A 25,640-nucleotide genomic window follows, 5' to 3' on the forward strand; every position below is an offset into this window, starting at 1 on the left:
TGGGCAGAGCCGCGCCGATGCACTATTGTGAAATTGTACTCTTGAAGTTGCAGGGACCAGCGTGCAATCTTGGCATTCAAATGTTTGGCGGACTGCAGCCAAGTGAGAGCGCTATTGTCCGTGACTATGGTGAAGTGACGGCCGTACAGGTAGGGACGGAACTTCTCGACGGCCCAGACAACGGCGAGGCACTCGAGTTCTGAAGAGTGGCGGCGGCGCTCAACGTCGGAAAGCTGGCGGCTGGCATAAGCTAGGACTTTGTGGTCACCAGACTCGTCTTCTTGCAGGAGGACAGCGCCGAGCCCATCTTGGCTGGCATCCGTGTGGAGGACGATGGGGGCCGATTCGTCGTAATGGGCCAATGTAGGAGGCTCGAGGAGGGCGTGCTTGACGTCAAGAAACGCGAGCTGTTGGGCCTGCGTCCAACTCCACGGTGCATTCTTCTTCAGCAGGGCGGTCAATGGAGCGCTGCGCTTGGCAAAGTCCGGAATGAAACGACGGAAATACGAAGCAAATCCAAGGAAACTTTTGAGCTCCTTGGCGGTGGTGGGAGCTTCGTAAGCTGTAAGCGCTTTTAGCTTTTCAGGGTCGGGACGGATGCCATGCCGGCTCACAACGTGACCCAAGTACGTCACCTCCGCGAAACCGAAGAAACATTTTTTTGGTTTTAAGCGAAGCCCAGCAGAGGTAAGGGCTTCGAGGACGAGTTTGAGGCGTCTCTGGTGTTCTTCAAATGTAGCCGCGTAGACAATTACGTCATCCAGGTAGACCAACGCCATAGTCCACTTCAAATGGCCTAAGACTCGGTCCATGAGACGCTGGAAGGTGGCTGGAGCGTTCGAGAGACCGAAGGGCATACGGTTGAACTGGTAAAGGCCGTCGGGAGTCACGAAAGCCGTCTTTTCCGCATCATCGGGGTGAACAGGCACCTGCCAGTAGCCCGAGAGCAGATCTAGCGTGGAAAAATAACGGGCCCCCTTCAGGCGGTCAAGCGCATCGTCGAGGCGAGGCAGCGGGTACACGTCGCAATTAGTAATAGCATTTAGCTTCCGATAGTCAACGCAGAAGCGGAGTGTTCCATCCTTCTTGCGCACAAGGACGACAGGGGAGGACCAAGGGCTACAAGAAGGGGCAATGATTCCCTGGTCAAGCATGTCGCACACATGCTGCTGGATGACTCTCCGTTCGGCTGGCGCTACACGGCGAGGTTGGTGATGAACGGGCCCGCGGTTTTCGTTGTTGATCCGGTGTTGAGCCCAGGAAGCGCACCCGAGTTCACCGGCGCTGAGAGCAAGGCAACTGCGATGCTCGAGCAGCAAGGTCTTCAGAGAGGCGAGCTCCGCGCAGGTCAGGCTGGGTCCAAAGTTAAATTCTTCCCATGATAGGATCGCCGGCGCTGGAGGGTGGCGAGGCGGGGCTTCAGGTTGCAGAGACGCCACTGGTGACCCGGGGTCCAAAACTGAGGCTGTACCCAATTGCGTGCCGGGAGTCAGCGCGAGAGGTACGCTGCTGATGTTGAGTATAAATACGTGGGCCTCTCCTTTGAGCACAGGCAGAAGGCTTCGAGGGGAGGTCATCTGACGGGCTGGAGCTGAACACCGGATGGGTTCGAACAGCACGTCTGCTGTGACCGGACTGTCAAGCTTGGCATACACCCACGTTGCCGCACCCGGTGGCAGGGTCACGGCGGACGCCACAGTCACGGTAGTGACGTTGAACGGCTTGACTCGACACGGCCACTTCGTCGCGAGGTCACGCAGAGATGCTGAGGCACGCTTGGTCGCCGACACCAGGGACTGCCACAGGGCGACACCGAGGCTGGAAACCCGGCTAAGCCAGCCCGGCCCACAGAGTTCGGCTCGCCCGTGGTTTGGTTCTAGTAAAATTAAGGACGACTCCGGCTTGCTGGCACCACCCGCACCCGAGGACCACTGGCCAAATAGGGCTGTCTGCGACAACAAACTCGGTGGAGATGGTATTTCCGAGTGCTGTCAGGTTGACGACGACACGTCCGACTTGCTCCACAGGGGTGCCGTTAAAAGCTAAGAGCCGGGTTTTGGCGGCTGGCAGAAGCAGGTGGGGCGCGTTAGCAACAAACGATTTGTGCAGTACATTGACAGCCGCTCCAGTGTCAACCAAGGCTTTTACGTGCCGGTCAAGCAGGGCGACGTCGACGAGCACGTAAGGAGCATCAGTGGTAATCGGAGCCGACGAAAGGAGGGGACGCGGAGAACGAAGGAGTGTGGGGACGAACTGCCCCCGGAGTTCCGCCAAATCGTTTCCCGACGTTGGAGGGCCGGCACAGTCCCTCGCGTAGTGTCCCCGCAGGCCGCAGCGGAAGCAGGTCATGCGGACGTCGTTACGCAGGCGTCGGATAGAGGCCGCAGTTGGGGCTGCGGACCGAGGAGCCTGCACCCGGACGCTGCGCTCGGCAGACGGTGGCGACCCCCGCGTGGCCAGCAAAGTCAATTCCGCCTCGATGGCGAGCGCCATGGCGGCGCGGACGGAATCAGGACGGCCAGAGCGGACCAAGCGCTGCACCTCGGGGAGTCGGATGGCGTCGACAAACGCCTCGGTGCCGACCAGGGCCACGGCGTTCTGAGGCGCTCCCGGCAGCGACTGCAGAGCCAGGCGCTCAATGGCGGCGGCGAGGTCCTGGTACGTCTCCCCGGGCTCTTGACGGCGGGCTCGCAGGCGGTGGTACTGCACACGGGGTTGACCTGAGGCACCATAGTGGTCGGCGAGGAGGCCCGCCAGAACAGTGTAAGAGCCCAGCTGGTAGGGCGGCACGTTCTGCAGCAGCTCGGTGGCGCGGCCCCTCAGTTTTGCAACGAGCATCCATGCCTTCATTTGCTCGTCCCAGCCTCTCGCCGCCGCAATACCGTCCAGCTGGATGCGGTAAGCATCCCACGAGATGGTGCCGTCAAATGTGGGCAATTCCACAACGTCCAACGAACACTGCGGCGAGGACGCACCCGCGCCGAGCACGCCATTGGCGGCCACGACCGCAGGCCCAGCGACGGCAGAGCCGTAAACAGCGGCGGCGGGGACGCCCAAAGGCACCTGACCTGTGCTCGGCTCGGCTGGCACCAGGCGACGGAGTTCGCGCCGGAGAGCTTCCATCTCCCCAGCCTGGGCAGTCAGACGGGCCTCCCATGCGTCCATCCGTTGGGTGACTGTATCCAGGAGGCGCTCAACACCGGCGTCCGGCTGCTGCGAAGAGCCGAGCCTCTCCGAGCGCCTAGGTCTAGCGGCGCCGGCCGCCGCGTCGTCGGCGCTATCGGCTGGTGGTGGACTCCTGTCGTCTGGCACGTCGGGTGCTTGAGTCTGGGAGCGGGTGAGCGGCATGATCCCACCGCTGCGATCAAAATGTTACAGTGTGGGATGCCACGGGGTGGCCACGGGCCCGCCCAGAGAAATATAGCAGCAGTACGGAGGAGAGCCGGCGAAGCACGACCGGCGGCGGCCAAGCTTTCTCGTTCTATCTCCCTCGTGCTAGAGCCACGCGCTCGCCGCTCGCGCTCGCTCTCCGCCTCTTCTTTTATTCCCGTATCACTATTCAATTATTTTATTTGTTAAGAATACCCTTAAGGTTCTACTAACAAGGATGTTAACACTGCTGGAGAGGGAACAAAAATAGCATGAAATACTTGAAAGCAAAATTGGATATTGAGATAATTATTTTTCCTGGAATAAAAGCATGGAGCAGTCCAAAACAAAGGTATTTCAAAATGCAGTGAAGGTACATATAATTCAAGTAGGTCAAGAGAAAACGCAATAGTGCTTAGGGAAAAACGAGCAAATAACAGCACCAGAAAGAGATACAGATCACTTTTCGAGATCATTGGAAACTCGTATGCCACAGTTCAGCTACAGTGATTTAAAGCAGGCTTCTTTACTTTTTGGATATTAAAAAAGTACGGCACGTGATGTGTTTGGCTTGAAAAGATGACCATGGCATAGGAAAAATGCAATGGGGGGCTAGAAGTCAAACCAACAAATGATATGTATATTTTGTGAAAGATAAGCGCGATAGTTTCCGATATCCATGCCTTTGGTTGGTTAGATTTACTTGCGTGCAAAATGCATTGCTTTAGACTGCCCGCATTCACATCGTATGCAGCGTGGTTTCACAAGCTTCGTGCAACATCGGCGGTCGCAACCTTATAGAATAATGTATTTCAATGTGGTTCTGCGGGGAGATGCATTACCGCACTTCTCTTCATCGCACAACTCACGCGGGTTTTTCATTTCCAAACATTTCTGCCCCATTAATGTCCGTAATGCGAGCTATCGCTGTCATTCCGCGATCTTTCTGTCATGCTGTATGATATTTTCGGCATATCGGATTATTTTCCGACGTTTTTTCAACGAAGTATGATGGGCTTAGCATCGATCTCTGAGCACTGATACAGTAAAAGGAAATAAGGATGCCCGCAATCAAGCGCCGTTTGTTAGCTTTTCAAAAAAAAAAAAAAGCGAACTGGTCTACAACGCCAGCCCCGTCATGATCCCAGCGCCTGTGCGCTCGAGGAGCTGCTTTCCCGCACAGCTTGGAACAAAATGGCGGACCTTCGCGCAACTCTGCTCCCTGCGGGAGCATATACAGGAACACTAACCACCCTGAGATCATGGCGCCATCTGTGGCTGCAACTAGAAAACAGCGCATCTCGCATTGAGACTTGTAGTGTCACCTACGATAACATTGGAGAAACAACCACCTGCCGCGCACCAACGATGATGTCCCGGTACAATATGCTGGATAGAGGTGGAACTTTGTGAGCATGATGTCAGGGGTCGAAATGGTGGCATAGTTTCGGTTTCTCGACTCCAAGATGGCGGTCACTAAAATTGGTTTTGTCCTCTCATCCCTTCCGCCCCCCCCCCCCCCCCCTCATTACCAAAAAATACCCTACAACCGGTAGGAAAACTGTCCCGTTACGTGACCGCTATAAATATGTACATTCGTTCCGCTATATATATACTCCGCCAACTGCGGGCACCCATCCGGGGATAGCTGTATACTGAATTTGGTAGGCAAATAAAACCCTATGGGTTGTGGTATAGAAATAAAACCACAATTACATAATAGGTAATCATTGTATATATGCAATTACTAATTGAAGCGTTACCATATCGCACCGCAAGCCGAATTCTAGGCCCACCTTGACCCCCCAAAACGAAGCAAATTCTTTTTGGGACGTGTCTTGAGGTGCAACTCGACAGTGGGTAGACGTGCATAGTAATTTCTTTGATAGATGGCGCTAGGAGGCGATCGTTCCGCTAGGCCGCGTGCGTGCACGCGTAGCCGAGCATAGTGGGAATCCACCCCGTTTGAAAGGGTATTACATTCCGCATCTCGAGACGCGCGGCGCGTTCTTCTTCGCTTTTCTCATCTAGTATACCAAATAGCTAACGCTCGTTACTTTAACTTCTTCCAAACGGTGGCGGCCTTTTTTTCTTTTGGATAGGAGATCTGGATGCGAACATGTTTGTGCCTACACCTAACCAGAATGAATTTAGCCTTGCTCTTGCAATGTAATCACTCGTCCAACACGCATCACATAATAAAGCTCTACTGTATTATATGTATTTATTACGAATTTTAACATTGACACAATATTTGCTGATATTATTCATATTGGCATCAACGACCATACGGGTATTTCTTTATTTGTAGATGAGCTATTTTCAGTCAAAATGGAATACATTGCCACCTGCTTGTAGCCAACTTATTAATCTTCCTCGCCTTGAGTCCTCGCCGCGCAGTTGAAGAGCAAACATACGACGCTGTCTACGAACAGAGTGATAGTAACGCTGCCTATTCGCAGTTTATCAGCATATTCAAAGAGATCTACCATCTGCACTGTCCGGTAGTACAAGTAAAGACGCCGAAAAAAACTCCAAAACCCTGGATAACACGAGTGCCACTGAATGTGATTAAGCATAGAAATGGGTTAGTTGCTTAATTCGTAAGAACGAAAGATTTAACGATACTTGCAAAGTTTAAGGCCCATCGAAATAAACTTACATCTAAACTTAAGAAGGCAAAATATGCTCACTTAATAAGCTTGATCCGTGATGAACATGCGCAACGTCCGGATGTAGCTTGGCGCAAACTAAACTCACGGTTGCAGTCATGCTTCAACTCTTGCTGTCCTTGCACATGAGGGAAAACTGCTATCCGGTGCTTATTTGGCAGATGCTTTTAACCGCTTCTTTGTTCAGCAAACTAAACACAGTGAACAGAATGGGAGTATCTGCCGAAACTATGCTCAGTATGTACGAGAAGATCATAGCACGCAGTCCCTCTTTGTAGCCCCAACTGATCAAGTTGAATTCTTCGCTTGTATAAATAGTATCAAGAATAGCGAGTCGCAGGATTTGGACAGTATGCAGATTTTGCCCGTAAAATACGTTCTTAACACTTTGTGCCCTGTTATTGCCCTTATTTACGACCTGATCTTATCCACTCGGGTGTTCCCTAAGGAAATGTAGATCGCCCGGGTAATCCCAATATTTAAGCATGGAGATAAACATTATTTATTAACTATCGACCAACTTTCATAATGCGTGTACTGTCCAAGGTCATTGAGAAAATAATACATATTCGATTGACCTCATATTTTGACTGCAATGACTCATTTCTTGATTTTCAGCGTGGCATTAGGAAGCAAAAGTCTACTGAAACGGCACTTTTAACACAGAAAGAAATTACATACGGAGCTATCTATCCATGCGATCCTTCTTTGTAAGCACCGAGGAAGGCCATACTTCTCTTCACTAGAGCTACCGCGGCGTCCCCCAGGGCGGTGTACTTAGCCCCGTGTTATTTAATCTAACACTAATTGCTCTCCTTGAGCACGTCAGCACAGTCAGGCTATCAATGTACGCGGATGACATCTGCATATGGACATCTGCAGTAACACGCCTACAGTTGCGAGCGAAAATTCAGAGAGCCGCCACACAAACTGTTATCTACCTCCGTAATCGAGGCCTGGAAATTTCCTCCGAGAAATGCGCACTAGTGCCATTTACGCGCAAACCCATGGCAAACTACAGTGTAATGATAAATGGCCAAATAATACGATGGATCCGATCGTACAAGTTTCTAGGTGTCATAATCGACAGGGACTTGTCATGGAGCCCACACATATCATACGTGAAAAAACGGTAGACAGGCATCTGCCACCTGTTCAAGTTTTTCGCTGGCAAGACCTGGGGAATGTCGCCTAGTGCCATGTTACAACTGTACAGGGTGCTTTTTCTAGGATTTCTGTGATACAGCTTGCCAGCAATAAACAACACAGGCAAAACGAATCTACACACAGTACAAAGTATCCAGGGTCAAGTGTTCCGGATCTGTCTAGGCCTGCCTCAGAGTGCTTCAACAGTGGCTACGATAGCAATCGCTAGAGACCACCTTGTCAAGACCCACCTTGAAATTGAAGTACTCAGGACCCATATAAGGCATCTAGCCAGGAATCCTCGTCACCATTTAGCCTCTCTACCAGCGGACAGGCCACACACATCTTTCAGCCAAACGATAACTGCATATGAAGAATCATTGCCAGCTTGTTTCACTCCGGCTGCGAGACCTTCGATCCCTCCATGGTGCCTCGCTCAGCCAAAAATCAACCTCGCAATACCTGGTATCTCGAAAAAAGCTGATCTGTCATCACCAGCCCTTAGACAGCTCACGCTACTACATTTGTACGAGAACTACCGTGACTCAACGCATATTTACACTGATGGATCTGTCCTTCCAAGCAGCTCCGCGGCGGTAATCGTCATTCCAGCGAAAGCTACAACAATCAAATTTAAGACGACCCACGCGACAACATCGACGGCAGCAGAGCTCGCAGTGCTCTTAACTGCCCTTCATCACATTGGTGATGAACCGCCACACAAATGGACAATATTCTGCGATTCGAAGCCGGCACTGCAGTCTCTACTGTCACCCCTACGACGCTGACCGCACGAACAACTAATCTTCCATATTATAGAGACGTTACACCATATAAGTGATGCCGGCCATGAAATAACGTTCCAGTGGCTTCCAAGTCACTGCGGGATTATCGGCAATGAACGGGCGGATCACGCTGCCCGCTCAGCCCATACTGAGGAGCGCCACGTCCCAATTCCTCTTTCTAGAACAGACGCGGCACGGAAGCTCCGCCTACTTGCTCGGCAGTGCACCGAGTCGCAATGGAATGAGCCACATTTAAGAAATACGCGACTGTACTCACTTGATCCAACATTAAGTCTTCGAGCGCCATCACAGCTTCGCCGTAGAGACGCCGCGCTTTTATATCGACTTTGGTTGGGTGTTGCCTTTACTAAAGCCTATGCCTTCCGCATAGGGATGACCGACACCCCAGCCTGCGACCACTGCGGCCATGAAGAATCTATTGGCCATATAGTGTGCTCCTGCCCGCAGTACAGTCCACAGAGGGCATGCCTTAGCCACGAACTTGACCAACTGGACGACCAATCGCTATCCGCCACGAACTTGACCAACTGGACGACCAATCGCTATCCGAAAACAGAATTCTAGCCCCGCCGCGGTGGCTCAGTGGTTAGGGCGCTCGACTACTGATCCGGAGTTCCCGGGTTCGAACCCGACCGCGGCGGCTGCGTTTTTATGGAGGAAAAACGCTAAGGCGCCCGTGTGCTGTGCGATGTCAGTGCACGTTAAAGATCCCCAGGTGGTCGAAATTATTCCGGAGCCCTCCACTACGGCACCTCTCTCTTCCTTTCTTCTTTCACTCCCTCCTTTACCCTCCCCTTACGGCGCGGTTCAGGTGTCCAACGATATATGAGACAGATACTGCGCCATTTCCTTTCCCCCCCAAAACCAATTATTATTATTATTATTATTACAACATCGAAAGGACCTACCGTCGCAGAAGAAGGCCGTGCAAGCGCTTTTGCGCTTCTTACAATCTACCGGCCTGTGTGAAAGACTTTAACTGGAACGCCTTGTGTGTGTGTGTGTCTCTATGTGTGCACGTTCCTTTTTTTTTGCGATTTCCTCTCTGTCATCTTTCTAACCCCTATCCCCAGTGTAGGATAGCAAACCGGAGACTCACATCTGGTTAACCTCCCTGCGTTTCCTTTTCATTCTCTCTCTATATATATACATTAATGGCATGGAGAGAAAATAAACTCATCGTGTGCATTTATATTAATTTTACCAAAGCGTCTGATCTCATTAATCATAATACTGTACTTTCTAAATTAAATAACTGTGGGGTCCGTATCGTTGAGCTAACTTTAATAAAATCCTATTTGCCACACAGAGCTCAGTGCGTACATGTAAATAAGGCAAGTTCTCTCTCTATTACATCCGGAGTGCCCAAAGCAAGAAATTATTTGGACCATTATTATATTTAATTTACACAAATGATATCTTCTACAGCTCGAGTTGCCCTGATAGTGTCATATGCTGATGAAGCATCTTTTTTTCTCACAAGTTCTTCAGAAGCAGACGTCCAAAAACAAACAAACAAACAATGTTATTGTTAAATTTAGTTAGTTCATGGGCAGAAGCAAATTATCTGCGAGTAAATCCAGTAAAGACTAAAATTGAAATTGTACTATGTTAAGCGAAAAAGGATATCAAGATCTATTGAAGTCGTATTCAATAATCAACCTGTAGAGCTCGTTTAGTCGGCAAAAATACTGCGAGTTACCTTTTCTAACAATTTAACGTGGAATACTCATGTAGAGTACACTCATTCAAAGGTCACTTCAGCTGTCGGTATACTTGCACTCTGAAGACACATTCTTCCAGTAGGAGCAAAAATCATGCTCTGTAACGCATTCTTCCTTTCTCATTTTCAATATTTTGATATAGTTTGGGGCACAACGGATGCCCCAAACTAAAATCTTCTCAAGCTATATTTGCTGCAGAAAAAGCTGTGCGATGCATCGCAAATGTACCACACACTTTTCCTGGCAAAAAATATTTTTACGAAGTTGAATATTCTTCCAATATTTGCGTTATATTCTTTTAGGCATCTGTTATGTTATAAATCTCATTTCAAAAACTCTGACCATCTTCTCATTTTGCTTTCATTCCTTAAAAAAACAGCAGTTGCCGGGACGCAAGACAGAGAGGAGTTCGGTGTACCCCAACACCAAGAGCTTACTAAATGGATCAATCCTTATGTCATAACCTTGGACTTCTGCTAAATAGATAAAACCAGGACAATTTTAATGAAGAGAAAAAAACTGAAAAAAGGACGCAGGACCAGGAGAAGACACACACAGACGGTCGCCGGACTTACAACAGATTTATTATTGTTTCAAGCGCGTATTTAAAGCCGCCCTACTTGCGCAAGCGCACATACATGCCGCATTTATCAAAGTCCGGACATCGTTGCAACCCGGATAAAAATGCCACTCATTCTCAGCAATAATAACAGATGGGTCACTTATGCAAAACACGTTCGTTGTTCTTGATTAAAACGCTTCTAACAGTTCGCGCTCGTGCCTGGACTTTCCGCGGCGGATAATGGTAGTGCTGTGAAGCAACGCTGAGGAGTTTTGGCACTCTTTGACATGCATGGCCAGGTTGCTCCCTTTACCAGATCGCAGCGCTCTACCGTTTTCCCTGAGACGCTCGCTCAAGCACTTCCCCGGCTTTTAAAATGCACTTTTTAATTTTGATTATGGAGCCGATGCTTATGTACAAAGTGCCAAGTGTGCGTGCGCCTCACCGGTCATATCGTCGACAAGATGAAAGATTCAGGATTCTTTGAATGTAAACACTAAGGAAGCAAAACTGTAGTTTTGCTTTGAATGTAAACACTAAGGAAGCAAAACTGTAGTTTTGCTTACTACTATAGGTGATTGCTACTCGTCTGCCCAATCACAACATTGAACAAAATTAGATTTTTATCTTTGACTGTGCCCAACAAGGCAGAGGCATAAAAATGCTTAAGCTTATAAAATCGCTTCGTGATTAACTGTTTAGGTGACTATAAAAGCTATAACAACAGGTCTGCATTTTTTCACGGACGAATTCTTTTCGGCGGTCTTGAATGTAGAGCGGAGATTTACTGTACACTCAAGTCGTAACCGGCAATGGAATGTGGGTTGACATGATTCAACATGACAACATCCTTCTCGTTCTCTTTTCTGTTTCAGGGTCCATAATCTGCGAGGCTAGCATAACCGCCGCAAGCGCTGCGCAGCACGAGCTTAGCGGCTATTTCTAAGACAGCGGAAACTGGAAACATCTATATACCCAATTCAAGGCTGACAACGAGGGCTTCTCGCCAAGGAGACAGAAAACATTAGAGTAATAGAGGCAGAAAGGCCGCCTGAAATCCGTATAAAACCGAGAAGAGCAAACCCATTTGAACTGAAACGGTATTCGCAACAACGGTCAGCAAAAGCACGTCAATAACACCAGGCACACAAGTTGTTCTTGCCCGACACGAGGCTTGTCTCCTGAGATAAGGCTTCACGCAGAGTGTACCAATGAATAGGCTGATGTATATTTTTCTGTCTCACGCCGTCCTGGCGTTTAGCTTCCTCTGTGGTGTGCCACTGCTACCCGTACTGGTAGTCCACCACCGGTTCCAGCAGTGGTACTTCGCCTACTTCTACGAGCTGACCCAAAGGGTGTGGGACAAGGGCTATGCGCTGCCCCGACGCAGCGTCCTCGCCCGCCTAGACGACCTGGAGTCGCAGGACTCGTCGCTCAAGTCACGCGGCGTCGTGCGTTTGCTGGAGGTGGGTGCAGCGTACGGACCCAACCTGGAGTTCGTGGGCCGCCCCGTCGAGTACTGGAAGGTGGAGCCCAACACCGCTTTCGAGCCGACCTTCCAGAAGAACCTGGCAGCGAACCCAATGGTAGGCATTCCTTTTGTTCAAGTGGCAGGCAAAAGTCTTTGATGCATTAAAGGGGCTCTGAAAGGAGCTGTAATAAAGTAGCGGTATATATGCCTGGGATGTCAAAGGCATCACTTCACGAACATCCTCCCGCAATAATTTTTTTGACGCGCTTTGTATGAGCTGAGTTATCTGCACTTAAAATTTGAAGTTCAGCCTCTTCGCGCCTTTCCCTCTCCTTTCGTCACTTTTTGCATGCTCAAAGGTCGGCGCTCCTTCGCCGGCCCCCTTTACTGAAAAATGTATATAGGTTTGAACGGGTCAGCAAATAGGATTATGGCACATTTGGTTTGGCTTTATAGGATGGACGTTCCAAAGCGGCTCAGTCTATGAGGGACGCCGTAGTGGAGGGCTCCGGAGAATTTCGACCACCTGGGTTTCTAAACGGGCACTAATAATGCACTGTACACGGAATTTTCATATTTCCTCCATCGAAGTGCTACCATAGTGGGCGGGTTCGAACCCACGACTTGCATGCACTGTGTGTTGTAAGTGCACGGTAATTAACCACGGGTAATGGTACTTATACGGAGCCCTCCACTAATGAGTCACTCAAAGGCTGAATCACTTTGGAAGCTTCATCCTATAATTTAAACGAAATGTGCCATAATCATATTTGTCTCCGCCCCCGGTGGTGACCACCACCGGGGGCGGAGCTTCCTGACCCGCCAGAGCTACGCCGCTTATTGGCCACGGCCATGGTATCTGCGTGACGCCTGAAAGAATATAGCCAACAGCCATCTCCGAACTGGCATACACAGGAGCAGTGCGACGGAGGCGGGTGCGAGCATGAAAAGTCGCCGGGGAGGGCTCTCCAACTTCTGCGCGTGATTGCGGGTTCTCCGCTTCGTGTAGAGGTTTATTACTTGGATGATATGTTCATGAAAACATAATGCAGTGATTGAGAGAGTGGATGTGATCTCCTCGGAAGATGCTTCAGAACCTTTTAAACCAATATATTCCGAAACTTCATAAATTTTAAAATAAAAAAATGTCTTGATATAAAATGTTTATTTAGCTTCAGAATCTAGATGATCCTTTCATTAGTGGAAATATATTTTCTAAACATCGACTTTCGTTCCATCGCATTTCTCATTTCGGGCGCTGGGTTTCTTATGACAACGCTCAAAAATTATTTTCAAGCAGACAGATGGATAAAAAGAGGGGTGAAAGACAGGGGTGTTAACCAGAAAGGCTTCTGGTTGGCTACCCTGCACTGGGGAAGGGAATGATAGGATTAAAAAGGGAAAAGAGAAGGAACGGCAGAATTAGAATGTAGTCAATGTGGTGGAATCAGAAAAAAATGGTGTCCAAGAAGACTGGCGGATCCTTCCGAATGCACACAACGCGAAAAACTGAACGCACTCGACACAACCTTTGCACAAGAAAAACTGATTCTCTTGCTGCTAGAGTAGTGGACGGAAGCTTTTACATATTTAACTTTTAGAGCTACTGTCCATAAAACCGGCATCCTGCACAAAGGACGCTAGGCATGTATGAGTTCATGCCAGCCGTGAAAGTTCTGCGGATAGAAATGGAGAGGTATGTGCAGGTGGCTCAAACTAAACGACGCAGGAGCGAAGAATCAGCGGGGCGTGTCGCCAAAGTTGTCGCTGAAATCCGCATTACAGGCGGGAACCGTCCACTAGTTTGCACACTTGCGGCTCTGTTTAGGGCTTGGGCCGCTTGTACGATGCACTGAAAAATCGCGCGACATGGATTGACAGGCGCAGCCTCCTTGTTCTGAGCAAGTTTGGAAAGCAATATATTTCAAACAGCGGAGCAGAGAGGAGGCAGACCTGACAACGCCGCGAATAGGAATTTCAAACACACGGAACTGCACTGTGCATACGCAGCAAGTATGTGAACAGTATGGTCCACTGCAAGAGATGACTCGCGTCGTCTGCCACTTCGCATCCAGGCGCGTCAGCTACAGACGCAATGAAGCTTCCAAGAGCGCGGCCGCGCAGTCGTGTGTTCACCCCGAGTGGACTGCTCTGGTCGTCAGCGTTTTTTTTTCCTGTGTGGACAGACTTTCAAGCAGGCTTTGTATGACGCAGTGGTATTCAGACTTTTCTCTACTTTGTTAAACGACCGCTTTTTTTTTGTGACAGTCGCAGCGGAGCAATCGTTTCTACATGCAGAGGTGCGTCCATGGGGAGAGCTGGTAGGGCAGCTGCCTCCTAATTCATCTAATTCTCAACCACGCCTCTCGTACTGACCGTTCCTAGGAGTGCGCCGAGGAAGCTTCGGGTGGGGTTTCATGAACAGCAAAAAGGCACCAAAGCAGTCTGTTCAGTTACCAGATATGTAGCGCAGTATACCTGAAATAAGACTCGTTTCCTGCTTCCACGTCAATTTAGTTCCTTCAAAATACATCAGTAGGACCATGGCAAACAGTTACGGAAACTGAACTTTGCAAGGTTCGACTCCTGCAGTGTACGATCACGAAAACCGCGTGGTGTAGACAGGCAACCGACAGGACTCTAAAGTTAGATTGCGGCGGGAAAAATTTGGAAGCGAAATTCGGGCAAGATGACGTTTGCATTCCCAACACTTCTAACGGAAAGCCTTTGCCCATCCACCTGTAGCAGCATGATTCCGCGAAAAGCTGTCGGTGCTAGTCGCTTAAGTCGCGACGAAAACGAGAAACTTTGGACGCGGTCATCGAGTCATCTGATGATGATGATGACGGATCAAGCCCAGCGTCACATGCAGGGTAAACCTGCACGAGCACGCAGAACCGAAGGCTTCGGCAGGCTACTCGATCTCGTGCGTCAAGGTATACGGTAGGAGCTGCCCTCTGGAAGCAGCAGCGGGTTCGCCTGACCGCTGTTTTGTGAGCTGGCACTGCGGTCGGTGCCAAAGCTTCAGCACAGGCCGTAATTTCTGAAAGAACTTACTTGCAGCGTCAGTCCTGTGCTTAGCGGGAAGAGCGAGAAAAAGAGTAAGCATAGTGTTCGCGACGGCGTACGACAGATTTTTTCCCAGTTTTAATGGGTGAACATTAGGAGCGTCATGGCGGCGAAAACTGTCCCTCGTCGGCGTGCATGCGAGACCTCCGCGTGCCCACTGTGGCACGTGGCGTTTAGGAAGAGTTCCCGCTTTCCACCTGCGATAACATCGGCTAAAAAGAAACACAGCCTATAACAAGCATGGGCTAATGACCTGCTAGTCAAAATCAAGAGGAGGAAATTTGCTTGCACAGGACATGCAATGCGAAGGCAAGATAATTGCTGGTCCTTAAGGGTAACTGAGTGGATTCCAAGAGAGGGCAAGCATAGCAGGGGGAGGCAGATACTTAGGTGGGCGGATGAGATTAAAAGCTTGCTGGCAAAGGGCGGGGTTAATTTGAGAGACACAGGAGAGGGCTTTGCCCTGCAGTGGGAGTATTCAAGCTGATGATGGCGATGTTACAAGTAACAGTAGCGGTCTTAGTGCTACAGTTCGTGCTCCACTCTGCAGAACGATAGCACAAAGGAAGCGAAGGTAGTGAAGAATGCCCTGGTATATCCTCCGCATCAATTAAATTCATCGTCCGACAATTTTTTTTTAATCAGTTGCAGGAACGGAACACTCAGGCAAATAAACAGCAGCAGCAACAACATGAGTAAAAATTACGAGGCAGTCACTTTACTGTTTAACGTGAAAGTCAGAGGGCGCTGCCGGAGTTACCTATTAGCAGTGGATCCGCAATTGTGGCATCACGCCCGTGCAGACTGGCGTCTGGCCTCGACAATTAAAAGTGAATCAGTGCAATGAAAAGACAATGGAGCAGTTGTATGCATGCCCGCCATCACTTCTAACGTAGATTTGCCTGCATCTTCAACACGGAACTGAATACCAAAATTCAACCAATCTTTTCTCTACATTTTCTTCATTAACAATGATTCGTGTTTTGTCGGTAGCCCTCATGTTTTCTAATGCGCATTGTAATATTTCCGCCATGGCTAAAACGTTAACCAGGAAAGCTAATTAGCTTATGGTGCAAATAAGACGTAGTCATCATCTTTCGAAGTTCAGATTACGACAAGCGAAAGCGCCGCAGGCGGCAGCCCAGGCTTGGAATACCTCCCCGCAGTTTTTCCGTGCGATGACAGGGAAGACTCATCGAACGGATCAGATATCAGCGAAGCACTTTGGAAACAAACGCCAACACATTTAGTAACGCATTACTCTATCCACTCTCGCGTAGGAGATCACTGATACTTAACGCGCTTCGCTCACTGCACTTTATATAGGGTGTCACTATCTGCAGTTGTTGCATGTGATACTGAAGGCGCAAAAGGAAAGGTGCGTCTTCTTAAAACATTCCGAAGACACATCATTAGAAAACTGAATTTAATTTAGGTAAGAAAACAGCACCAATCTTAAAGTGAAAAAAAAAACGCAGCGTTTCAATACCCATTCAGCTCCTTCAGCAGGTGTGACGGAAAATTGCAGCTTGCTTTTTAAAGCCCTCATTTTGTCATCCGCCGGGTCACTGGACGTAGACCGTGGAGGTAAGAGAGGGGAAGGGTTCCTAGGGAGCGGTTAGCATTTCTTCGCGTCTCCTTATTGTGCCATGGTTCAAGTAAGAGCCTTCTGCGCGGGCGCGGCTCGGTACCCAGCAGAATGGTTCCCTCGAAGTAAATCTTGTGGTCACATGCCTCGCAGTGTTCCGCCACCGCGCTTGGATCCCCCGTCAGTTGTTTGACATCCGCTTTGGGCTTCATTTTTTCGGAGAGGTACTTGGTTTCGCCAACGTACGACGCCGAGCACTTCGTACTGGGGATCTTGTATGTCAGAACTTGAGTCTTTTTTTTTTTCGGGTGATGGTCTTCTGGACGGGGAAGAGGCCTCCGATGGAGGAAGTCGTTTTGGTGGCAGTTTGTACCGCTTCCTATTCGACAATACGGTCCAAGGTATCACTGACGCATTTTACATAAGGAATGCAAACGCCTTTTGCCGGTGGCATAGGTTTGGGCCAGAGGTGGAACTATTTTTCTTTAGCCTTTCTTGTTTTGGAAGATATGCCGAATGAAGGAGATTGGGTATCCGATGCTGGCCTGGGATCCGTTCTTTTGGAGGTAAGAGACAACTCGTTTTAATTTGTTTCTTTTTTCTTCTGGAGAGGTACATATGATGTGCGCTCTCTTCAATAAACTCCTTACGGTAGATGCCTTTTGGAGAGTGGGGTGGATATCGCCGAATTCAGGTACCGTCCCGTGTGGGTTGGGATTCAATCCATAGAGAATCGTAAGCCTTTTTCGTGCCTCGTGAATGGAACTTTGAGAAGTTGAAAGCTGCCCTGTTGTTCGCGCGGGATGGTAAACTGTATCCATACAGTGTACATACCAAGCTGGTTTACCGAGCCGAGCCCGCGCAGAACGTTCTTACTGGGAAAATGTTAGCCACTCGCTAGGAACATTTCCTCCCTCTTATATCCACGGCAGCTGACAAAACGACAGCCTATAAAATAAAGCGGCAACTCGCCCGCAGTCATACCAGATGAAGGAACGGAGTAGGTTCTCAAATGTTGCTGTTCATTTTTTTGATTGGCGCATTCTTGTCTAATTTACGTTCCTTTTCCCAACCAGACGGGCCTCTGTCGAATGTTTTCTTAGAAGAATATAAGAAAACAGCAAAGAGGCTGGGCTATTAACTGAAATTTTATTGAAGAGAAGAGGCAAAGGAACTCTCACAGATATGTGCGTGCACATGACTAAAAACGTGTGAAAGGGCAGACACCAAACGACAGTCACCGTTGTATTTGCACATCCTCTATAAAAAGAAACTTTTTCCAGTGAAGATTGACCGACAGCTTAGCTACACCCGTGGCCTTTGCCTTAAAGATACAGCATGTCTGAACCATCTCTCTCTACAGAGATGACCCGTCTCTTCTGTCGGGTCGTCCGTCAGTTTGCGCGCCTGACTCCGTGAGGCTACAGTGGTGTACAGAAGTGGTAAACAAATCTGTGAACATACAACTGTGCCGCACTGTATCTCAAGAGCAGATAGCACGTGTGTAGCTAAGCCGCCGGTCAAGCTTCACGGGAAAGGCTGCTTGTTTGGATGTGCTAGTCCAACGGTCACGGTCGTTTGGTGTCCGTCCTTTCAGCGGTCTGGGTCGTTGTTGTTGTTGTTAGCCTATCAAAAGATGGCACATACCCACACTGGGGGATCGGCCAAGAATCGGGTGGCTATTCACCTGAACGCAGTTAATAAAAAGGAAAAGCATGTGGGAGCACAACTCTGGTGGATTCTTCCTCATGAACAGAAAAGGGATGAGAGTTTTGATTTCAAAATTATAAGAATAATAATAAAGAGAGGGATTAAATAGTAATGATTAAGTCAAAATGTAATACTTGTAGAAAAGAAAATTTTGAAACACTTAGCAAGGCAGTCGGTGAGATTCTATCAGGAAATTTAGAACAGCGGTACAAACAGATGAACCCAAATGTGGTGGCGCCAAATGATATCAAGAGCGGGCTGCTCAAACTAAGGCCGAGATGCTGCAAGGGCTCCTCCAGCAACCTTTTTCTCAGAGAGTTGAATCGGCGACAATACAGCCAAAAATGTTCTATAGATTCAGGCTCACGGCAATATGCACAAAGGGGAGAGAGCGCCAAACCCGACTTGTGTAAATAGAAATTTAGAGGGGGGATGCGGGAGCGCTGCCTTGTCAGTGATACTTCAAGCTGCCGAGAGCAACAAATTTTCCTGTTCCAATAATATTTAAGGTGCTCATAATCCGCCGATGTTAAAAGTGTTGTGTCTTGCGTGCTTAAAAACGCACGTCGCCGAAATCTAGATGCCGTAATATAGGCTGTAGCCGGGATGAGGTCATGTGCTGGGGCATCTCTGTACCAGTCTTCTTTTTCTTTACTTCAATAAAATTTTGGTCGATAGCTTATACTCTGTGCTGATTTCTTCTTTTTTCTGTGTTGCGTATTTTGGTTGGTTTCAAGATGAATGAGTTCCAACTGGCCCAGTCGTCAGCATTGCAGAGGAAGGTGTGCATTTTCTGGTCGATTCAAATTACTTGTGTTCAATGCCTGCCCGTTAGTTGTCGATAAAAACTAACTCAGAGGACACAGCACACTGACAAATCCCGAAAGAGAACTCAGTACTATGTTTCTATGTTTTCTGTATCCTACATGTAGCTTCACAGGAAGGGGTGCTGCCAAAAAAAAAAGAGGCTCGTTTCGCCGCTGCAAAGATTTTTTGCGCGGAAAAAATCTTTATTTAGGGCCACACATGAATCGATTCAGAATACTTATATGCTTGTTCTAATAAATATAGTGCGTTTAAGTGCCAAATCGGAGTGAACGGTTGTGAGGAATTCCGTACTTGAGTTTCTTTGTTTACTTCTAACGCCACGAAGCGCTTTTGAGTTTCGTCTCTTTTGGAATAAGCATACCACAGCTGGGATCGAACCCGTTACCAGAGGCGACGTAGAAGCATTAAAAGCGCGACGCAGAGTACTACAAGATGTTTGAGCAATTTTTTTAAAGCTCTAAATGCAAAGAGCGAAATAGATTTTGGGAGCGATTGTAACATACAGAATGGGCTCGCACAAACATGTCGGTTATACAACAGCAAAATCATGTAAATAGCTCTTTTTTTTACGAGAGCCGAATACAAGATCATTTCTATTAGTGCCAAACACCTCCTGCATAAAATGCGTTAGATAAGTTCATAATATGGATGAACTCTATGGAATCCGGCGAAAAATCCCGAAAGAAAAAACTGCAAAAAGAGTGCAAAACATGCTATGTTTGGCCCGATATGTTTCTCGAAGGTACGACAGAGAAGTAGGCATAACGATTATCAAAGAGGTACGAGAATGGGTGTCATTAGAGACACAACAAAACTTAAGTGTTCATCATAATCGGGTTAGAATTCAGCGCGAGAACTGTATTTTGCTGCCATCCTATAGGTAGGAGACGTCGGCCATAAGCACACAGGGCGTAATTTCAAGCGTAAAATGTAGTTGCTGAAATCATCATTTTCCCGAAAACTGTACATGACTAGGATGACCTCTAATCGGTAGTCATTAACATTTTCGGTAAAGAAATCGTTCCGGAAAACTTGTAATAGCTCTTTTGTTTGGTTACCATGTTGGCTCTGCCCCCCCCCCCCCCCCCCCCTCCCCATGCAATGCCACAAACGGCGCTGTAAGGCAAGAATCTTAAACTAAGATAGTAAGATTGGATGAAGGAAAAATAACAATAAATGATGGAAGTCTCAACTGTCACGTTCATGCATTAGCAAGAGAATAGATTATCCATTAATTTTATTTTTTCGATACCCTAGGAGTCACTGCGGGCATTTCATACGGGGTGGGGATTCATTAAAGAAAACATAAAAAATTTACAATACAAAACGAAAATGGCTGAAAACAGGAATAAGCAAGCTAAGAATCCAAGAAAAATGTGGTGAAAAACTGAAAACAAAGATAGGCATTTAGAACTATCGCGTTCAGTATCTCACCTTTATTGAAAAATTTAAACCTGATAAGGCGTTTGGTTTTATTTATATCTATCGCACCTGCTTGCTATCAGGCCTGAAGCGGTAGTATATTGCTTGTGGAAGTGGTTTTGACCCCGCTTTGCACAAATTAATCTCGTTTTCCGGGCGCTGTTCGGCCAAGGTGCCCCTGCGCCAGAAAGAGATGAAATCATGATGCCACTTGACGCCTCTCTGACGACTCAGAATGGGAGCCCTAGGCTGACACGCGGTTCTAAGTAGACTGCAACGAGGCAGCCGAGAAAATGATTTTCCTCTCGCAAGTGCTAGTCCAACTGTCTACCGTACGGGCTGTCCTCTTCACACGGCTGCAGCGATAATCGCCTCCCTCTCGCTTCAGATGCAGCGCGGGGAGAAAGCGGCTGCCGGCCGCCGATTCGAAGCACGCGTGCAACGGAAATCTTCATGCAACGCGGTTGTGTCCAAATCTGACCCACGGAAAACGAACATTCAGCGGCGGAAACTCGGTTTCATCCGCGTTGCGCCGCGAGTCGGGGTGCTTCGATGCATTCCCCCACTGGGATGGATGCAGCGCATACCTGCGTACGTAGACAGACAGCTAGCCATGTCCGTGTGGACACACGTCCACCTTCCGCTTTAGTTGGGCGCAGATTTCTTCTGCTGAAAACACATGGCTGCTGAGATAACTTCGGAAGCGCTAGTGATAATATCCGTCACTCCCTCAGTATTCCCCGGTACTCAGTATTTGCTTGCACATTGGCAGTTTCTAAAAATTCGCAACACATCGGCTGTTGTGAATTGTCAAATCGACTCGGATTTCTGTGCTGGCCTTATACCGGATGTCCGGCGAATAGCAAACGAAATTTAAACAAGACCAGGTGTCCAAGGCAGATGAAACTCATTGAGTCTTACTGAGATACGCACGGCCAACTGAGCAGTATTTTTGCAGTTCTAGAAATGAAATTGTTATCAAGGACTAATCAGCTAACTTTTTGAATAAAGGCGGCAGGAATAAAGTGCCAGTGCGGAAGATGAAGACCATCTCGAAAAACAGGCGTCTGAAATGTGTGCACTAAGGTTCCATGAAAGAAAGTTTTTTTTTTATCGGCCATAAAAATTCCGCAGAACACAAAACTACTATGACACAGTGTTGCCACGTCAGCGTATTAATATTGTTATTATTAGTGGTTTAAAAAAAACGAAATGGTGCGGCAACTGTATCTCTTCTCGCTGGACAGCCGAATCGCGCCATAAGAGAAGGGATAAAGGTGGGAGTGAAAGAATAAAGGAAGAAAGAGGTGCCGTAGTGGAGGGCTTAAATAATTTCGATCACCTGGGGATCTTATCTTTAACGTGAACTGCCATCGCATAGCACACGGGCGCCTTTTGCATTTAGACGCTATCGAAACACGGCCGCCACGGCTGGTTTCCAAGACGTGTCTCAGACAACAAAATCTGTTTTTCTTCAGAGCGGTGTGCCCGACTGGGTTTTGCGTGTGCAGTGTAATATATACAGGATGTTCCGGCTAACTTGGACTAGATTTTTAAAAAATGTAAGCATTCTTGAGAGCACAAATTGCATGGATGTTGTTAAGGTTTGTCTAAAGTTGCGGTGCCATTTTATTGCTCGCCCTAATTGAATAATTAATTGAGATAAATTAATTAACTATTTAAATATAACATGAAACCTTCAGGCGACAATGGGAAATTTGTGGAGCTCTACAAATATAGTCCAACCCGGGCGCTGCTGACGAGATAGACTTAGCGTGGCCATTTAAATTCGTGAAAAAAAATCCCGCGGAGTTTAAAAAATTCTTTGTGACAGCGCGCTCCGTGCGCCCGAATGCGCCGCGATTACAGCGCTGTGATTCGTGGTTTCTAAAAAAAAAGGCCACCACCGCCTGGAAGACGTCGAAGTAACGAACGTTAGCTTTATCGGCCATGCGTAAAACGAAAGTCTTTCCGACGGCACAAGGGGGGCCAGCGAGGAAAACCCTGAGCGGTTAGGAAAAGTAACATAACTTTTCCACCTAGCGGAGCGATCGACGCCTAGCGCCATCTATCAGATAAATTGCGATCCACGTCTACCCGTTGTCGAGTTGCACCCCGTCAAGATACGTCAAGCTAATGAAGAGGAAGTCCGTTAACGAGCTAGCGGTAAGAGGGGAAATAGAGGAATTCAGGGTATCGCTGAAGAACATATATTCAGCTTTAACTGAGGAAGACGATCTTAATGTTCATACCATGAACACTAATATGACAGCTATCATTACGGAGTGTGCATGCAGTAGAAGTGGTAGGGCGGTTCGACAGGATACCAGCAAGCTATCTAAGGAGACGAAAGATCTGATTAAGAAACGTCAAAGCATGAGGGCGTCTAACCCTACAGACAGAAGAGAACTAGCAGAGCTATCGAAGTTAATAAATAAGCGGAAGGGGGGGGGGGTGTAGCCGACATAAAGAAGTTTAATATGGAGAGATTCGAGCATGCTCTAAAGAACGGAGGTAGCCTAAAAGCAGTGCAGGGGAAACTAGGCATAATAATAATAATATTAATAATAATTGGTTTTGGGGGGAAAGGAAATGGCGCAGTATCTGTCTCATATATCGTTGGACACCTGAACCGCGCCGTAAGGAAAGGGATAAAGGAGGGAGTGAAAGAAGAAAGGAAGAATGAGGTCCCGTAGTGGAGGTCTCCGGAATAATTTCGACCACCTGGGGATCTTTAACGTGCACTGACATCGCACAGCACACGGGCGCCTTAGCGTTTTTCCTCCATAAAAACGCAGCCGCCGCGGTCGGGTTCGAACCCGGGAACTCCGGATCAGTAACTAGGCATAGGCAAAAAAAAATGGCATTGCCCTCCTTGTCTCTAAACGCATACATATGGTTTTTGCCTAACTAGGCATAGGCAAAAACCATATGTATGAGTTTAGAGACAAGGAGGGCAATGCCATTAGCAATATGGATAACATAGCTAAAGTAGCCGAAGAGTTATACAGAAATATATACAGTAGCCAATGTAATGAGAACGTTAATGATAGAGACAGTAGCGCGCAGCAATGCGTCATCCCACCAGTAACGAAATAGGAAGTAAAGAAGCCATTAGGAGCAATGCAAAGAGGGAAAGCAGCTGATGATGTTCAGGTAGTAGCAGATCTGTTGAAGGACGGAGGGGAGATTGTGTTAGAAAAACTAGCCGCCCTGTATACGGAATGCTTTATGACCTCGACCGTACCAGAAGCTTGGAAGAACGCAAACATAATCTTCATTCATAGGAAAGGAGACGCCAACGACTCGAAAAATTAAAGACCGATCAGCTTACTGTCCGTTTCCTACATGGTTATTTTCCAACGTAATCGGTAATAGAGTCAGGGCGACCTTAAACTTTATTCAAACAAGTGATCACGCAGGCTTTCGTAAAGGATATTCCACAACACATCATATTCACACTATCAATCATGCGATAGAGAAATGCGCAGAATATAACCAACCTCTATATATAGCCTTCATTGATTACGAGAAAGCATTCGACTCAGTGGAAACCTCAGCAGTCATACAGGCATTGCGTAATCAGGGGGTAGAAGAGCCTTATGTCAAAATACTGGAAGATATATATAGCAACTGCACAGCTACTATAGTCCTTCATAAAGTGAGCAATAAAATTCCAATAAGGAAGGGCGTCAGGCAAGGAGACACGATCTCGCCAGTGCTGTTCACCGCATGTTTACAGGAGGTATTCCGAGGCCTGAATTGGGAACAGTTGGGAATAAGAATAAATGAAGAATACCTACATAATCTGCGATTCGCTGATGACAGTGCCTTGCTGAGTCACTCAGGAGGTTAACTGCAAATCATGATAAATGAATTAGACAGGCAGAGCAGGACAGTGGGTCTAGAAATTAACACGCAGAAAACCAAAGTAATGTTCAACAGTCTAGCAAAGGAACAGCAGTTCACAATTGGAAGCGAGGTGTTGGAAGTGGTAAAGGAATACGTCTGCTTAGGGCAGTTAGTAACAACTGATCCGCATCATGAGAGGGAAATAACTAGGAGGATAAGAATTAGATGGAGCGCATATGGCAGGTTCTCTCAGATCATGAATAGCAGGTTACCAATATAGCTCAAGAAAAAAGTGTACAAGAGCTGTAACTTAGCGGTACTCACCTACGGGGCAGAAACGTGGAGGCTAACGAGAAGGGTTCAGCTTAAGTTAAGGACAGCACAGCGAGCCATGGAAAGAAAAATGATAGGTGTAACTTTAAGAGACCAGAAAGGGGCAGTGTGGGTGAGGGAACAAACGCGTGTGAATGACATCCTAGCAGAAATCAAGAGGAAGAAATGGGCTTGGGCAGGGCATGTAATGCGAGGGCAAGATAACCGCTGGTCCTTAATGGTAACGGAGTTGATTCCAAGTGGTAGGCAAGCGTTGCAGGGGGCGGCAGAAGGTTAGATGGGCGGATAAGATAAGGTAGTTTGTAGGCATAGGGTGCGTACAGCTGGGAAAGGACAGGGTTAATTGGAGTGATGTAGTCAGGCTGATGATGATGATGATGAAAGAGATACGTCCCAAACAGAATTTGCTTCGTTTGGGGGTCAAGATGGGCACAGAATTCTGATTGCGGTGCGATATGGTAACGCTTCATTAGTAGTTGCAAGTATACAATGTTTATCAGTAATTTAATTGCGGCTTTATTTCTATAGCACAACACATAAGGTTTAATTTGCCTACCAAATTCGGTAGAAAACTGTCCTCGGATGGGTGCCCCTGGTTTTCGCTGTATATTTAGCGGAACGAATGTACAAAGGGGTATACACGTGACACCCCATGGGTATACCTGATAGCTGATATAAACTTATTTTTGGAATATGGTGGAGTGCTTGAAGCATTCTGGCACGGGTCGGCCCGGTATTTCACTGTCTCCGTGATCGGCCCGAAGCATAATAGCGCACGCCTTTTCTTTATATCTTTTGTTCTCCTATCCTTTAACTCTCCTACTTTCAGCACGCGGCAGCGAACGTGGTTCGGCTTGAGCCAGTAGGTAGGCCTATGCACTTTCCGCTTCTTTATTCCTATCAGCAGCAGCAGCAGCAGCGAATGTACAGATTGTAGATGGCGCTACAAGTCTCAATGCAAGATGTGCTGTTTTCTGGTTGCTGCCACATATGGCACTGTGATCTCAGGGTGGTAGCAGACCCCACGAAATCTTCAAACCTGATGAGTAGTTGCTACAGTTATCGCTGTGATCTCAGGGTGGTAGCAG

At 47.8% G+C, this 25,640-nt stretch overlaps 1 protein-coding gene across 2 annotated transcripts in view; it reads left to right on the forward strand.

Annotated features, from left to right (window-relative positions):
• LOC144097480 (thiol S-methyltransferase TMT1B-like) overlaps positions 1–25,640 on the forward strand; it is a 56,764-nt gene that overhangs the window by 17,981 nt on the left and 13,143 nt on the right. For both annotated transcript variants that reach the window (XM_077630199.1, XM_077630200.1), the window contains exon 2: positions 11,155–11,865. In XM_077630199.1, the coding sequence (XP_077486325.1) occupies positions 11,491–11,865 (375 nt within the window). In that variant the 5' untranslated portion in view covers positions 11,155–11,490. The remainder of the gene's footprint in view (positions 1–11,154; positions 11,866–25,640) is intronic.

Source organism: Amblyomma americanum, chromosome 7 (assembly GCF_052857255.1).
Source record: "Amblyomma americanum isolate KBUSLIRL-KWMA chromosome 7, ASM5285725v1, whole genome shotgun sequence".
Taxonomy (NCBI): domain Eukaryota; kingdom Metazoa; phylum Arthropoda; class Arachnida; order Ixodida; family Ixodidae; genus Amblyomma; species Amblyomma americanum.